This window comes from Ilyonectria robusta (assembly GCF_021365365.1).
Source record: "Ilyonectria robusta strain PMI_751 chromosome Unknown BGZ61scaffold_96, whole genome shotgun sequence".
Lineage (NCBI taxonomy): Eukaryota > Fungi > Ascomycota > Sordariomycetes > Hypocreales > Nectriaceae > Ilyonectria > Ilyonectria robusta.
This window is the reverse complement of record NW_025764530.1, coordinates 25048-43444: the sequence shown is the minus strand read 5'-3', so window position 1 is coordinate 43444 and position 18397 is coordinate 25048. Positions and strand designations below refer to the sequence as shown.

General features: G+C 26.3%; 3 protein-coding genes and 1 pseudogene across 4 annotated transcripts; 1 reads left to right on the top strand and 3 right to left on the bottom strand.

Annotated features, from left to right (window-relative positions):
* Positions 1–8726: 8726 nt before the first annotated feature.
* Positions 8727–8799, bottom strand: BGZ61DRAFT_t213 (annotated as a pseudogene). Its single transcript has one exon. The product of its transcript is annotated as a tRNA-OTHER (tRNA).
* A 5931-nt stretch (positions 8800–14730) lies between these two features.
* BGZ61DRAFT_487807 (uncharacterized protein) lies at positions 14731–15351 on the bottom strand (the record flags this gene model as incomplete). The annotated part of the gene is made up of 1 exon (XM_046250031.1): positions 14731–15351. The coding sequence occupies one exon, from the start codon at positions 15349–15351 to the stop codon at positions 14731–14733; it is 621 nt and encodes a 206-aa protein (XP_046093426.1).
* A 1050-nt stretch (positions 15352–16401) lies between these two features.
* BGZ61DRAFT_577847 (uncharacterized protein) lies at positions 16402–16886 on the bottom strand (the record flags this gene model as incomplete). The annotated part of the gene is made up of 1 exon (XM_046256260.1): positions 16402–16886. Exon 1 carries the CDS (start codon positions 16762–16764, stop codon positions 16402–16404), a length of 363 nt encoding a protein of 120 aa, XP_046093425.1. The 5' UTR covers positions 16765–16886.
* Positions 16887–17497: 611 nt separating this feature from the next.
* BGZ61DRAFT_577841 (uncharacterized protein) lies at positions 17498–18196 on the top strand. Its single transcript, XM_046256259.1, is given in 2 exon segments — positions 17498–17638; positions 17654–18196. The coding sequence occupies 2 exon segments, from the start codon at positions 17507–17509 to the stop codon at positions 18185–18187; spliced, it is 666 nt and encodes a 221-aa protein (XP_046093424.1). The 5' UTR covers positions 17498–17506; the 3' UTR covers positions 18188–18196.
* The last annotated feature ends 201 nt before the right edge of the window (positions 18197–18397 follow it).

The following is an 18397-nucleotide window of genomic DNA, read 5'->3' as shown; positions in this document are numbered from 1 at the left end:
CACTCAGTTGGAATTGCAGCAACAACCTACCCAAGAATGTATATTAGTGGATCTTAACTCGATGTAAAGACCGAGTTATTCCTATTTATGTCTTAGTATTAGATAGCGTACGGCACATTCAATCCAAGGGATGACTGCTCAATCGGGTGTGGATCCTGAATCTGATGAATGTATTAATCTAGGATGCCTCCGGCCCCCTCTTTTCTCGAGAGGGGGCCGCCCCTGACTAAGGTCAGGATATCGATCTATCAGAGGTTTCGTAATACAGGTCACATTCCAACACTTAGTTTAAGAACGCGGTGACACTCTTTACACTCTTTACACTCTTTCTGAAGAGGCGCGAAGCAGACACGCTTTCACAGTTACGCACGGGAATGGCGAGGATCAACAGCTACCTGTCGAGGATCGGCGCGGTGGAATCAGACTTGTGTGATTGCGGACGGGCAACCGAGACGATGGAACATTTTCTCTTTCGCTGCAGCAAGTGGGATGCACAACGCGAAGGCATGCGGCGAATCGGACAAAGTGAGATGGGAAACCTCTCATTCTTTCTGGGAGGAAAGTCGGCGTTGGACGGACTGAGATGGTCACCTAACCTACAGGCAGTGCGAGCAATAATCAAATTTGCAATAAAGATAGGAAGACTAGAGCCAAGGGAGGAAAATTGAATATACTAACAATTAGAATTAGAAAATACTAATATAATACAGTCTTATTTTGATAGACTATGCTTTAGCTGCTAAGGATAGGATGCTGAATACTTAGAGAAAATAGCCTTTAAGTAGGCCTATTAGAAAGAGTTAAGTAAGGCTAAAAGAAAGCGATATAGGGAGAGAAAGTAGGGCTTTACTTTGTAGTTAGAATTGAAGGTGGTAGAAATGTAAATAGTATAGTGTATTCTATGGCTTTATGAGATTTGTTTTCCCAGACATAATAAATCTACTAGTTATATTATTATCTTATTAGTGTTTAAGTTAAGGTTAGGGCTATATTTAGAGCTAGCTGGATATTTATAAAAAGAAAACCAGTTTTATATAATATTTTATTTCTTAGTAAATTAGCTATAGTAATATATATATCTATCTTTTAATACTTACTATAATATAATTCTTACTATTTAATATATTTACTATTACTATCTTAATTTATATTATAATCTAAGTAAGATCAGGTAGTTTAGCCTGGTAGAATAATAAGAGTAAATAGGCTTATTTATACTAGTATAACTAAATATAAAAGATACTTATCTAGTCTGCTATATATTTAGTAAGTATTATAATATAATTACTTTAAATAGAGTAATTATCTCTAAATATATAATATTCTCTAAACTTTCTTTAAATAAAATTATACTTTTTAGTTTTTAATATTATTTAATTATTTTAATTATTTAATAATAGATAATTATCTTAATTAATTATTATTAGATATAATTTTATTTATTATTTAATAATATTTTAAATTATTTATTAATATAAATTTATTATAATTAAATTATTTTTTAAATAATCTAATTATTATAAAAAGTAAGTATAATAAAATAAGAATATAAATAAGATTAAATATAATTTAGATAAAATAATTATTTATAAAAGAAAAAAGAGATTTTTAAAAAAAAACTCTAATTTAAGCTATTTATATAATATTTATAAAATAAGACTATTTATAAAGTATTAGAGGTTATAAGATAGTAGAAGAATAGAATAAATTCTAGATAAAGGATATTCTTATAAAGGATATAGAGATAAGAGATAAGATAAAGATAAAGTAATAGTGTATAAGATAGTATAATATAGTATATATTAATAGTATATATAATAAAAGAAAGAGAAAATAATCCTAGAGGAAGCTCTTCTTTTATAGACAAATTAGCCGGCAAATATATAGGTATAAAGATAAAAGTAATACCATTAGAAAGCCCAGAAATCGGCTTTAAGATGGTATGGATATGTCTTCCTAGGTTCTCTAATGCCGAGCAATCTTATTTCAAATCACGGAGGAATTAAAAGCCTTACTTATAAATCAAAATACTTAATTTCTAAGCTTAATAGATTAATAAGCTAATTTGAATGAATTAGTCATATAGTATAAATAGTGTTATTAGTACTGTATTTTAATGCTATATTATAAGATTTTTCTAGAATATTTAAGCTTATATTTAAGCTTGAATTTTAACTATTAGAAGTTATATAATTATAGATTTATATATTTATTAAACTTTAATAAAAAATATATATTAAAGAGCTACTTTAGAATCTTTTAATTTATTTTTAAGAAATTTTAATTAAAAGTTAGCTTTAAGAATAATTTTTAGAGTTTTTAAAATTTAAAAGTTAGAAAAACTAGCTTTCTTCTTAATAGATATTAGAGTTTATAGCTGGATATTAAGCTTAGATAGTATACTTTCTAAGTCTAGAGAAATAAATCCTGCTTTTTAAAACCCCCTTAAATATTACTTTCTATTATTATAGCTTAAAAATAATATAAAAAACTAGAAAGAATTTAATCTTTAAAATATAAATTATAGAGTATCTAATTAAATATTTTATTTTCTAATTATAAGCCTTTTTAAGTAGCTTAAAGTATCTAATATTAAGAGGTTAAAGTAGGTAAGAGAAATAAGATAGTATATAAAGTATAATAATATTATTTTTCTTATAATATAACTTAAAGTTAATTAAGTAGTAGCTTTTATATTTATTAAGAATTAAAAGATAATAATAATTATTTAATTGGGTTTTTATATATTAATTAAAATATTTAATTTACTTAAGATTTATTTTATTATTAATCTAGCTATTTTTAGTTATAGTAATAGCCTAATTATCTAGAAGGTTACTTTTTTAATATTAGCTAGTAAGGTAATATTAGCTTATAATTATAATAAATAGCTAAATTACCTAACCTTTTATATTTATAGCCTGAATAACTATAATCTATTTTTAATTTCTAGGCTAAACTGATTTTAGCTTTTTATACTATTTTATACCTATAATAATTATTCTACTTATAATTATACCTATTATAAAGCTAGTTTTATTAAAGTTATAAATATTAACTAGAATAATATTATATTTTATAATTATATTTACTATAAGTAAGAATTACTTATAAATAAGAATTGGATTTTTATATTTAGCTTTTTAGTAATTATATTTATAATTAAAATATATTATAAGCTTTAATTATTATCTCATAAAATTAAAAGTTTAATTCTTTTTAATAGGTAATATATTATAATTAATAAGTAATTAGTTAGTTATTTCTTCTCTATTATAAAGTTACAGAGAAAATTCTTATAAATTTAAATTAAGAATATACTTAATAAGAATCTTATTACAGTCTAGCTGCAACTTATATCAAGCTCTAGACACAGCCCCACTTTTCTCAGCCTCCTAAAACAAAATATAATTTAGCTATTTATAATTACCTCTAATTACTAGTAATTACAATTATAGTAATTACTTTATAATTACCTTTAATTACTAGTAATTATAATTATCTTATAGGTAATTATATCTAATTATATTAATATATAGCTATCTAAGAAGTATATATCTAGTATAGGCAGCTTCTTAGCTATTAATATAACTTAGTTATCTTAATTACCTTAACTTACTATATATTACTATACTTAATTATTACTAGATATAATATTTACTCTATAAGTAATACCCTAACTGCTTTATTAATATAAATTTATAATTTATCTATTAGCAACCTACTTTTTATCTACTCTAAACTATATTTATAATAGCTAGAAAGATAATTATTATATATTAATAGCTTTTATTTAAAATAGTTACTTATGTTAACTATTAAGTAATATCTCTTACTATTAAGATATCTAAAATTAATTAAATTTCTATTATTCTAAGTAATATATCTATACTACTAATCTATATAACTCTAGTAGACAATATTAATATAGCTACTAAAGTAAAATAGCTATATAACCTAATCTATACTTTATAGTAATAAGTATAAAATATATTAGTAGTAGTTACTAGAAATACTAAATATAACTTAAAAAAAAAAAGAAATCTTTACTATTTAAGAGGTTTAATAAAATATCTAGTAATATTATACTCTTTATTACTAGAATAAAAGAATACTTTTAATAATATCTATAATAATTAGTATCTATAAAATTATAACTGCTATTTATAAGTAATTTAATATCTAAAAATATTAAGAATTAATTTAAATTTATTCTTAAAAATTTTTTAATAATAATAAAGTTAATTAAAATTAAGATATAATTAACTTATTTATAAATTAAAAAAACTTTAAAATAACTCTTAAGAATATATTTAGAATAATTAATATAAAAAAACAAATAATATATATATATAACTTATATAACAAATAAGCATACATAACAAAAATCCCTTAATCTACATTATCTCTATTTAATTAAATAATTCTCAACCACCCAGCATATTACAATCTAATAATAAAACTAGAATCCCTCTTACTCTTTAGGCCCTTCAAAATAACCTAAAATTAAAGCTTCAATATACTATAAAGATATATAATATTAGTTATATAAAGCTATAGCACCAGCAACAAGATATTCAATCCCAACTTAATTGGATTTCTAAATTATACAAGCTCTCCAACCTAGAGGAAGAGATTCTTATTTACTTTATTCTTAATCTAGATTTGCAAGGATTTCCCCCTAACTATATAATATAAAAGATATAGCTAATTAATTACTTACTAACTGTAATATACTATTAATTAGTATATACTAAGCTTTAAATTTTATTAAGTAGTATCTAGATCTTAAGATATATTTTTTTTATAAATATAATTATTAGAAAGTTAAATATAAAATCTAATTATTATTTATAATTAATTTTAACTTATAGTAAATATAATTTAAGTATAGTATTTAATTAAATAATATTTATAACTTTAATAAAACTGGCTTTTTTATAGGTATAATTATAAGTAAAATAGTTATTATAGATATAAAAAGTATTTAAATAAAATTAATATAGCCTAGAAATTAAAAATAAATTATAATTATTTAAGTAATTAATATAGAAAACTAGCAATCTAGCTATTTATTATTAATATAGGCTAATATTATCTTATTAATTAATATTAAAAAAGTAACTTTTTAAGTAATTAGATTATTATAATAACTTAAAATAGCTAGATTAATAATAAATTAATCTTAAGTAGTTAAAGTACTTTAATTAATATATAACTAATTAATTAATTAATTTCTATTATCTCTTAATTTTTAATAGCTATAAAAGTTATTAGATAATTAAATTTAAGAGATATTATAAAAAAAAGAAGATTATTTAACTTTATATACTATCTTATTTCTCTTACTTATTTTAGCCTCTTAATATTAGATACTTTAGTATACTAAAGCAAGCTTATAATTAAGAAATAAAGTAATTAATTAGATATTCTATAACCTACATTTTAAAAATTAAGTTCTTTCCTAGCCTTCTATATAGTATATAAGGCTATTATAATAAAAAGAAATATTAAAGAGGCTTTTAAAGAAGCTAGTCTTATTTCTCTTAATCTAGAAATTATAATCTCAAAGCTTAATATTTAGCTATAGATACTAATACTAATTAAGAAGGCAGCTAAGCTATTAACTTCTTAAGCTTTAAGAATCCTAAAAATTATAATTAAGGCCGGATCTTAATTTAAATACTTTAAAAGTAAATTAGAAGATATTAAAGCAGCTCTCTAAAGTTAATTTTAAAAGCTCTACAATCTCTTATAAAGGAGATAAAGGCAGTTATATATTAAGTTATCTTATTAACTACTAAAAATAAAACCTTTAAGAGGCAAATAAAATACTAAGCTAGCATTAAAGAGCAAAAAGAACCAGATTATAGAAAAGAGAGGTTATAATAGTAGAAGAGAGAAGGCAAGTAATTAATTAAATAGATATAGATATACAGGTAGTAGCTGAATTTTAACGAGTAGTAGTTAAGGAAGGTTAGTTAGACTGGATATTTAGTACTATAGTATCTATAATAAGTCTAGATATAATATAAGAATCTCTTAGGTAGTAATTAAGATATTTAAAGAAGAGTATAGTAAGTAGTTTTAATTAATTAAATAGTTTATTATATTTTTATTATACTTTTAATTCTAGAAGTTGGGATTTTTATTATGTATATTTATTTATTATGTAAGCTATATATATATATTAGCTATAAAAATTTATATACTTAAATAAACTTATTTTACTATTACTTATATTATTATACTTTAATAAATTATTTTAAGTTAAATTAAAAAAATAAAATACTTATAAAAATATTTTATTAAAAGCTAAAAAATAAAATTAAGAATAAGCTTTATAAAGCTAACTAACTTAATATTCTTATAAAATATATTACTATAGCTATTAAAATTAATAAATAATAATATAAAAGATATAGAAAAAAGGCTGTAATATATTAAAGAGATTAGGATATTCTATATAATTCCTACTATTCTAACTCTTAATAAGAATCCAATAAAGAATAGAAAACAGCTACTAGAGTAACTCTTATAAAAATACCTCTTAGAGAATACATACTAGATTTATAGAATTTAAAGCTATATAAAAACAGCCTTAAAATAAAAAAAATATTATATATTATAACTACAATAAAAAAGAATACTTTATATAAAAATACTACAAATCTAAGAAAGAATAACAATTCCAGTCTATGCCTACTAAATAATAGTTACTAAATACTATCTAAAAATAGAAGAAATTAGAAATAGCAGTATAAACACAAATTATTACTATAATTTAAGGTATATATAAACACTTTAATTTAAACTAGCCTATATATCTACCTAGCTATAAGTAGTACTTATTTAAGAAATGTTAGGGGTTATATAGCAGTAGAAGAATAGAATTAATTATAAATAAAGAGATATCCTTATAAAGAATATAAAGATAAGAGATAAGATAAGAATAAGGGATAATAGTATATAAGATAATATAATATAGTATATATTAATAGTGTATATAAATAGTATAATAGAAGAAATATTCCCTAGGAGAAGCTCTTCTTTTATAGACAAATACAGCCAGTAGATATATAGGTATTAGGATAAAAATAATACCATTAGAAAGCCCAGAAGTTCGGCTTCAAGATGGTACTGAATATATCTCCCTAGATTCTCTAATTGCCGAGCAATCTTGATTTCAAATCACGGAGGAATTGAAAGCCTATGCTTATAAATCAAAATGCTTGATTTCTAAGCTCGGATAGATTAATAAGCCGATTCGGATGAATTAGTCATACAGTATAAATAGTGTTATTAGTACTGTATTTTAGTGCTATATTATAAGATTTTTCCTAGAATATTTAAGCTTATATTTAAGCTTGAATTTTAACTATTAGAAGTTATATAATTATAGATTTATATATTTATTGGACTTTAATAAGAAAGAAGTAGAAGTATCTTATTTAGAAGAACCTACCTTAAAAACTAATAAAGAAAAGAACTTAGAAGAATAAATACTAGTGCTGGAACTTCTAATAACTTAATTATTAGTAGAGATAATAAGAATAATTACTATAATATAATAAGAAAAATAACTAGAAATCTATTAAAGAGAAATACTAAAAATACTAGATATCTAGAATAATATCTCTAATAAATAGCTAAAAGATTATAATATTAGAAATAAATACCCTAACTTTAGTAATAAAAAAAAACTAAACTTCTATATAGAGGAATATATATTTAGTATACTAGAAAAAACAAGTTAGATAATAATAAAGAAATTATAGTAAAATAAAACTACACTTAATAAATAAAGTAACTAATTAATAATAGAAAAATAAAGAAATTATATATTAATAGCTTATAAGAAAATAATAAAATACTAAATAATACAAACCTATTTATTTTTATATAATAATAAAATATAAAACTAAAAATTATATAATAGAATTTAAAAAAGAGTTTAGAGATTATTTTATTCTTTACTTTAATATAAAAGAATACAACTAAATCTTATAAATCTTATATTACTATCTATAATACTACTACTATATAAAGAATAAATAGACTTATAATTACTACTTTTTAAAATTACTAAGAATTTCTATTACTTAACTATATATAAAAAATAATATAGAATACTATAAAAATACTAATAGTTACCTAAAATATTATATTATTATTCCAGAAGCTAAGATAAATAGATTTTCATAGCAATACCTATAAGAATTATAGAATTCTTAGAATTATTAATATTTATTTATTTAGTATACGCTATTTTACCTTTATCAAGGCCTATAGAACTCCTACTACTTTATCGGATAGGGAAAAACCGTATGCCTAAACATTGGATGAAAACCCTACCCCTTCCTTCTATTTCTACCACTCTATGTACCCATAAGGTCACTGTAGAGCATACAATGCAACTTCGAGTCTGTAACTGGTAACAACACCTCAAGCTATTCCTCGCCATTAACACCTCAACCTTCTAGTCTTCCAACCTTCCTATTTTCTCTGGGTAGAGGGGGGGTTACCTATTTATAAGCGCAGGAATGCGCTGTAGTTAGCCTCTTATAGTGGGTTGGCCAGTCCACTTCCTAAAGGCAAGCTAGGGACCAATTAGCTTGCTACCTTAGGCCCGGTTAGCGAGTCGGATCCTCGGGTTCAATCCCTGTACAGGCTGACTTTTCTGCTAGGGGACGAGGCTAGCAGTCACAGCACAATTACAAGGATTGTGCCCTGGGCTGGATTCGAACCAACAACCTCTTGAAAAAAGGTCCCAAGCTCTTAACCACTGAGCCCCAGGGTGAATTATTAATATTAAAAATGTCAAATTTATATAAAAACTAAGATATATCTTTAATATTAGATATAGAAAAAACAAAAACACTTTCTAATAAAACAAGCTATATATAATAAATTATTTAATAATAACATCTAATAAAAAGAAATTAAAAATTAGCTTAGGTTAATTAAGTAAGAAGTAATACTTAATTAATTAAAGAAATTAAATATAATATTAAGTAAGTAATATAAATATAAAAAGAGATATAATAAGAAGAATTGCTATAAAATAAAAAAGATTCTTTTTACTTATAAAGAATAAAAAAGAAATATACTTTTATTTTTATATTTAACAAAATATACAAAGAAATATTTATAATAAATTATAATATTAAAAGATATATAAAGTATAATAAAAAAAAGAAGATTATTTATAACTACTTTTAAGAAATATATAAAAATAGATTTAACTTTTAATAATAAATTAATAGATAAGTTAGACTAAGAATAATATAAGGTAGTTTAAATATAGATAAAAAACTATTCTTACCCTCTATAATAAAGTAATAAATAAATTAGGAGCTAGAAGAAGTAGGACTTCTAATAAGAGCTCTATATACTATAGAAAGTACTAGAATAAATTACTTAGAAATCTAGATATAAATTAAGAGATACTAGTATACTATACCAGTAAATAGTAATATAAAACTTAACTACCTTTATCTAAAAGTAATAAATAAGCTAAAGTTACTATAAAAAGATAAATTAAATCTATACTAAATATAGAATCTTAAAGAAATAAGTTTTAGTTATAATAATAGATATATTATTAAAAAGATTAATTATCTTAAGGTTTTTATAAATAAATACAATAAAGATATCTTTTTTAATATTATTTTCTTAATATAATTTAATTTAATTCTAAGCTATTTATAGCTATAATAAGTAAACTTACTAATTAATTAGAGAACTAGCTAAATAACCTTTAATAATATTAATAATTATTCCTTCTATAAATAGAATTTAGATAATAATATAAAACCTTAAACTTTAATTAATAATAATACTAGTAAAGTAACATATAATAATATAATAGATATTTTGCTATCTTAAGATACTAGATATAAATATTATAATACCTAAAATAATAAGATATACTATATTATTATATATATATAAGTATAATTTATAAAGTTTAATAAAGAATTATAAGAAATAAAGAAATATAAGAAAGCAAATAATAATTTTAAGAATATACTACCTACTTATTATATTTATAAAAAGCTATTTATTAAAAAAATAAAAATAGATTTATTCTAGTATAGTTAATAGAATTATAAGATAATATTTAAAAATAAAATTATAGCTAAGTTTTATAAGATTTATAATCTTAATAAAGTTTAACTCTATATATTAAAAAAATATTTTAAAGATATATTAAAAAGGGATTTATTAAAATATTAAAGTCTTCTATAAAATATCTAATTATATTTATTTCTAAAAAAAAATAGAAAATTATAACCAGTAATAAATTATAAATAGCTTAATAATATTACTATTAAGAACTAGATATTATTACTACTTATTAATAAATTAAAGAATTAATTATATAATAAGAAGTAATTTATAGTTCTTAATCTTAAAAGAGCTAATAATCTTATTTATATTAAGCTAGAAGATAAATAAAAGACTATCTTTTATATAAAGTATAGACTTTTTAAATATCTAATTATATCTTTTAAACTTACTAATATATTAATAACCTTCTAATAGATAATTACTAATATATTATAAAATATCTTAATATCTTTATTATATATTATCTTAATAATATTCTTATCTTTTTTAATATAGAAGAAGAATATATAAAATATATCTATATAATACTTAAAAAACTATAGAATATAAACCTTCTTATTAAACTAGAAAAAAGCAAGTTTTATATAAATAAAGTAAACTTTCTTAAATATATTATTTATTTAAATAAGATTTATATAAATTAAAAAAAAATTAAAGTTATTAAAGATTAATTAAAATTTAAAAATATTAAAAAAGTATAAAGCTTCTTAGAATTTACTAATTACTATTAAAAGTTTATTTGTAATTTTAAAAATATTAAATATATTCTTATAGAATTTATAAAAAAAAAGTAAAATTTAAATAGAATATTAAAATATAAAAAGCTTTTAATAATATTAAGAAAGCAATTCTTAGTAAATTAATCTTAATTATATTTAATTTAGAAAAAGAAGTTAAGCTTAAAATAAACTCTTTTAATTTTAATTTAGAATTCTAAATTAAATAAAGAAATATTAATAGAAAACTGCATCTAATTGCCTTTTACTTATATAAATTATATAAAGTAAAAACTTAACTACTCTATTTATAATAAAAAATTCCTTATTATAATTAACTTATTTAAGAAATTCTAATATTATCTCTTAAAAAGTAAGTATAAAATTAAGATTTATATTAATTATAAAAATATTTTATTCCTTAATAAGAAAATCTAGTATTTAAATTTACTATATTTTTATTATATATATATTATAATTACTAAGGCCTAAGTTTTAAGTTTTAAGCTGCTTTTTCTTTCTTTATTAAAATCCTATTTAACTTTTTTAACTCTAATCTTAATAAATACACTAAAACTCCCACAACCCAACTTATAACTAAATACCTCAAGATCCCCAATACCAATAATAACCTATTAAGTTATTTAAATCCCCCCTCTAGCTAGCACTCTATATACTAGCATCCATACCAACTCAATACAATATAACAGCTCCTAAAACCAGGAGTTATATTAGGCCCCGGCAATATCCTAAAGGAAAACTTAACCCCTTAAATCAGAATTATTGATATTTTTGGCCAAGTTGTAAAGCGCATCTATTTCTATTTGGATATATAGGATAAGATTGTAGATAAGAATTTGATTTTCTTATCTATTAATTCTAATCTTATTATTAAGAAGTAAATAATATCTAAAAATAGCTAATATAATTTATTAGTTTTTATTTAGATATTGTAAATAATATAGTAATAATTTAAATAGATTTTCTTTTTTAAGAAAGCTTAAGAAAAATTTAGCTTTTATTTTTTTAATTTATCTTTTAATTTTAAGAGAATTTAATATTATATTAAATTGGGATTTATAATATAAATATAATAAGTTATCTCTAAAAAGAGCTATTTAAATAAAATTTATTATATTAAAAATTAGTTATAATAGAATAAGTATTAAAAGGAAAGTTAATTTCTTAATAATAGAAGATATTAGTTTTTTTTATATTCTATTACTTAGAATAAGATTATTATCTTAAAATTATTAACTATAGATAGTAAGATTATTAATTATAAATAATAGAATTAAAGTTAAAGAGGTTAAATAAAAGCTTTAAATAGAAATTAATAGGTAATAATTTTATTATTTAGCTACTATTTCTTTTAATATTAAATATAGCTCTTATTATTTATTTTTACTATTTAAGATTACTATATAGCTTTAATCTATTTAATAATATTAAATAAAGCTAAAAAAACTAAATAAATATTTTATATTTTACTAATTATTAGAAGCTTAATAATAAGTAATTTTATTATATAAAATATTATTAGAATTTAATTATATTATTATTTATAAGAAGAAATTAAAAAATAATAAAGTTAATATATTAGTTAATAACCTAACTTTAATACTAGTATTCTTAAGAAAATAAATAACTTCTTAAGCTAATTTTTAAAAGAATATTTTAAATAGAAGTATATTATATATTTTTAAAAATATCTAGAGAAATAATATAATATATATAAGATACTTAATAAAAAATAGTAAAAAAAGATTTACTAAGAATACTTATTTTATAATAATAATAATAGAATATTCCCTAATAAATTTAATTATTATTATAGAATATTAATATATTATAATAGGTATTTATATCTTAGAAATTAATATTTAGCTTTTTAAAAGAAAGAATAAAATACTACTAAATTAAGAAGCTTATAAAAAGCTAAGCTTATATAATATTCTATTATAATTATATAATATCTAAGAATGATAACTACCCTATAGATAGTATATATAAAGTATAATAAGATAAATAAAATATAATAATTAATTTAATAAAAAAGTATAATTTATTAATAACTTAATAAATAAATTCTTATAGTAATATATATAGTAAAATAGAAAAACTTACTATTAAAGAAAATCTAGAAGTATAATAATATACTTCTTAAAGAAGAATAAATAAACTAATTATAAATTTTAAATAAATTATAAGAATAGCTAGTATGGGAAATATATAAATATCCTTTATATAAATACTAGAATATTAATAAAATTCTTAATAAAATTAAGAATAATATACTTATTTCTTTAAATAAAGAAAGTTATTTAAATATTATTAAAGATTATAACCTATATAAAAATTAAAATTACTATAATATAAGTTTTATAAATAACTATAACTACTATTAATAATATAATAATCTTAAAAATTATTATTATAAATTATATTATTAAGCTTCTATTATTTAAAGATTTAATAATTAGAATACTTTATAATAATATATTTATTATTATAAATAAACTTATAAAATTTATATATTTTTTACTCTATTAAAAGTCTACTAATATAAAATAACTTTCTTATATATTCTTAAGAAATATTATTAATATATATAAATTACTAAGAGAAATTATATTTAATAAAGAAATAATTTTTATATCTAAATTCTAATAAGAATTAATAACTTAAATAAAATTAAAGTACAAGCTTATAATAACTTAAAGACTATAAGTAAATAGCTAAATAAAAAAACTTAACTAAATAATTAAGTAATACCTATAATATTATATTAACTACAAGTAAAATAACTAAATTTAAAAGTTACTTTAACAGTAAAAAGAGATAAAAACAACACTCAACTTATTAACTTACTCTAGGGAATTTATATAAAGAATTATTACATAGTTTAGCAGCAGGAAGGGACGGAAAACAACACCCAACTCATTAACTTCCCTAGGGGAAATACACAGAGAGTCGTCGCACAGGCATCTTAGCCGGTCAGCCCGAAGCTACACCAGATTACGCGTATAAGGTCGGATCAATCTAGGCTTATGTCTCCTGATAGGGAAGCATCTTATAAGATAGAATATCGGGTCGGTCGCAGGAAAGTTCGCTGGCAAGGCATCAATAGGGCCTGCAGCAGCCCGATATCTGAGGGAGGTTGAAGACGGAGGTTGGACAGGGAGCGTAGTAACGGCAAGAAGGCTCAAATAAATCTCTTAAAAATAAAGGCAATCAATTAATAGACTCCCTAGCAGCCTCGAGCCCTTCCGGCCTCTCTAACTTCTAGGAAGAATCTCTAATAAAGGAAAAACGATGATTTCCCCTAGTGACGGCACTGACCTCCCCTTTTAACCCCATCCGGGTCACCCTAGAGACATCCCCGCTAGCGACCAGCTAGCCCAAGTGTCCCTAACCGCCTGTCACATCCCTCCCCCGCGATCCGATGATTGTCCCCAATCAGGCCAGGAATGCGCACAATACAACAGCCTCCCCATTTAAGATTCCGACCAAAGAAATACAGCAAACATTAGAGAAGCATCTCATTAGAAGCTTCTGAAGACCAACTTCCTCCATTGAGGGCGACTCCCTTCACCACGAGCTTCCCTATCCATCACCATTCCAATCCACCGGAGAAAGCAGAACAGCACACCAAACAACCATCACTTACAAGCCTCACGCTGACAGTAACGTTCCTCCCAACTGATCTTTGCAATAGCGGGAGGGATGACATCCGTATAGGCGGCGTCAATCAGCTCCTCCTACTGGGAAAGAGAAATCAGACCTTCCGGGATATAAGTTGCATAGGACTCGGACTTGGGCATAAACAGCGTAGGTCGTTTAAAAATACGAGGAAGGTTCATTCGGTTAGTGTCGATAGTCATCTTCTTTGCACCCTCACTGATAGAGATGTTATTATACTCGCTTCGTCCTTTAAGAATAGTATTATCGTTGAAGTAGCAAAGATGGCTCCATCGATGAATTGGACAGTAGAAACAGTCGGGGTCCTGTGGGATCTGGCAGCTTGACGACGTAGTGGGCTGGACGATGGATCCCTTATTAAGACGTCACTCCTAGCGGACATTCCATGAATGTCTCTCATCGACACATCCAACCCAGCAAGCTGACGAGGACTTGGGCTTCGGATATCCCTCTCAATTTGGGATACTGCCGGCGACTTTGGAGGTGGCGATGGCGAGGCCCTGATATCCCTGACCCCTTCCATCAGGAAAGATACCGCTCCTCTCCCTATCCCTTCAGAATGTCTAGAGGGCCTAGGAGAAGAGGAAGTTCTGCCGAATATCATTTCCATCTCTTCGATACCCCCAGAGGGTACCACAGGTACAATCTCAGATGCAGGCTTAGGAGCTGTTGGTGATTTCTCTGGGATAGTCAAGCCTAGAGAGATAACACTCCCTTCTGTAATTCCAGGTAGCTTAGGAATCCCCTTCTGAACCTCAAATCCTCTCTTCTTGAATATCTTGACGAGGTTGTCGGCCATAGTGAAGTTAACCTTTTGGTAGTCTGATCTATATATTATTATAGAGCGGAACGTCTAACCAAAAGGGATAGCAGGATAAGGGATAATTCGATAGGCATCGGGGAGCTTCTTAAGGTTAAGACTCTTCCAGCTAACTGGGGAAAACCCACTAAGGTTGGTGTAGAGATCTGATATCCTGAGTTTCTAGTTGGTAGTTATGAACTCATGCTTACAGTCGTGGGAGAGGTCGATTTTTCAGCAGACCTCATCTATACCCTTGCTATATATCAAGTCCCGGATCCCAAGCTCCTCTATAATAGCACACCCAATAAAGCTTCTAACGCACTCCAGATCCAAGTCCTAATCCACAATCTCCTTCTTCTTAGCGGCTTTCCCCTTCTTCTTTGGCTGGGGCGGGGGCTTTGACTTAACGGCGCTAAGCTTCCAGTTGCGAAATTATAGCTTAAAAGGGATACTTACCGGCTTATCGTTCGGGTCGTCGAAGATTAGTCTCTCCATTGGGATCCCTCCCTACATCTACTACTTATCCAGGCCAACCATACCACAAATAGTTAAAGTTATAAGAAAGACTGCAAGAAAGCTACACTCCCAACCGTAGAACTGGGCAGAGGCTGGCATACCGTAGACAGAGAAGTTAAATGGGGCACCATTAACAGTCATAATCTCCCTCCAGGCAACCCCAGCAGCCCTGAATTGTTCCTTCCTTTAAAGGTCTATCATATTAAAGAGAGAGAGTTACTTTGCCCTAGCATCCCAGATATAGCCAATCCAATAATATTTATTGGCAAAGTTAATAATGCTAATAAGGTAGCCGCAGTTAAATATAGTCTCTCAAATCAGTTGGAAGCTCATTGTAGGACAGTTCTTCATAACCAGAACGCCTTCTTTTAGAAGCTTGGTCGAGAAGATCTCTTTCCCCCATTTATTGGCTCGGAGGACATAGATTTCAAGGTCAAGACTGAAAGATACAACAGCCACAACATCCCTTATTCCATAGATCATAGTTCATAGGAAAGCAATAAGACCAAAGTTAGCAGAGAGATCCTCATACTAAAGCTTATACTGGAGGCCCCAGAGATCGCCACAGTAACCTTCCCAAGTCCCAAAGTCAGTCTCGCTGAAGTCGGGGTGCAGTCTAATAGTCTTAGCCCAAGCTTTAATCAATTCCTCATCCCCTAGAACAGGGCATTCAGTCTTTTCCTCGTCCCAATAGGACCAATCCAGGCGGGAAGGATAGAGAGTCGGTTGTTGGCCGACTTTTTCGGTCAGCAACATCTTCGCAAGGTTCTCTTCATAGTAGAGGAAGCTCCCTTTTCCACCTTCCCCTCGAACAGTTCCTTCATAGAGAGTTAGCAATTTCATACTGCAGTAGAATTGCACCTTCTCCTTCACAGCCTCGTCAGAGGTAGCCATTACGTACTGAGTTCCGTGGTGCAGCAATGGATTCGAAAGTCAGTTAGTAGGAAGAAAAGCAACTAATGAGATGGTAGTCGAGATTTAGGCTTAATAGGAAAAGAATTGCAACTTGGAGGCGCAAGTTACAGCGTTAATTTCTACAGCAGCTAGAATACAAGAAGAATGTGTGGGTATTGGTATTTTCAAGAGACTAAGTATTCAAGGGTCTTTTATGCTATGGGGCTCGGTTCTCTTTATAACGGTAAATCACAGAGACAGCAGTTATTATTTTCCAGACCTTCTTATTAATTTTCCTTTATAAGTTATAGCAAATAAGGATACCTACTTCTTGTAATTCTTGCACTTTACAATAAAGCCCTGCCGGATTAGCCCTAAGGTAGGGTTCTTTAAGCTTGAAGCCTCTTTCTCTTCCACATCACTAATATCAGAGTTTTAGCCTCATCCTGCCGCAGACTTCCCTTCTTTTTCTATCATCGCAACATCGAAATAGCCTCTACAATAACATCTCTTCAAGACAAGCTAATCATTCTTTCCAGCCTCCCTCAAGAGAAGCTTCCTAACGTTCGTCATCTAGCTGAGTGTGGAGTCAAGGCCGATGAGTTCTCACGACGGTCTAGTACCTTTTAGAAGGGTCAAGATACCATTCTCCTTCGCCCCTTTTCTTTATCGAAGCTTAATTTAATTCCAGCCTTAATAAGGTCCCTTATCTCCCTTCTATCAGTTCAGGTCATCTAATAAAATGCTTTTCCAGGTCCTAAAGTCATTCCGGGTTTGGATTTGTAGTTTCCAGGCCCTCGACCGACTGGGCCGCCCTCTATACATCAAGTTGGATGTCCAATTTCCTGCCACCGGCTCCAGAAAGGCCTTCCTCGTCTAGTTCCTCAAGCAGCTTCCTTTTCAAGACTCGTCCATCACAGCAGGGATAGAACTTTTGGCCACCCGCACTCTCCAGCAGGTCTTTATCCCAGCAGACTGGGCTCATCCTGGAGGGTACTTCTTCATGAACCTTCCTTCCTACCCATATCTTATCAAGGCCCTTATTGTTGCCTTTGTCGGGGTCATCAATCCGGTTATGTGTTGCTATTGTATCCGCAGCTATCTCTCGACAACCACCCGCTTCAACAAACACATTCTGACCCCTTTTTATGCCTGCATTTCGGCCCCGGGATATATAAATAGGATGTATGCTAATTGCCTTTGGCATAACCGGACTGATTGCAACTGGAAATGCCTCCATAGGTACATAGCTTCAGGTCGTCAGGAAGGTCCTCGGAAATTTCCTCTTGGTAGTCGAGCCACAAACCCGAATATATCGACCTCTTACGCTTCTGACATCTTCAACCCTCGTTCTTGCCCTCGGATCATTGGCGAATATCCCTCTGAGGCTGGCAGTGCGTCTAACCTTAAGATTTGTCGTTAGGCTTCCTAGATCTCTGCTCAGGCTCTTCACAATGGGTACCGGGCTCTTTAATTGGTCTTAATGGGTTTCTTTCCCTATTAAAGAAAAAGAAAAAAAAACAGTCCTTTTTTCCATCCTTGTAGAATAGGTAGTCAATAGCAAATGCCTAGGGAATGACATTACTACTTAGTTGGCACCACCCTCATCTCTTCCAGATAGATTTCCTCTATA

Coding starts and splice junctions, on each gene's coding strand:
- BGZ61DRAFT_577841 (XM_046256259.1), top strand. CDS start 17,507: ATGCTTTTCCAGGTCCTAAAGTCATTCCGGGTTTGGATTTGTAGTTTC.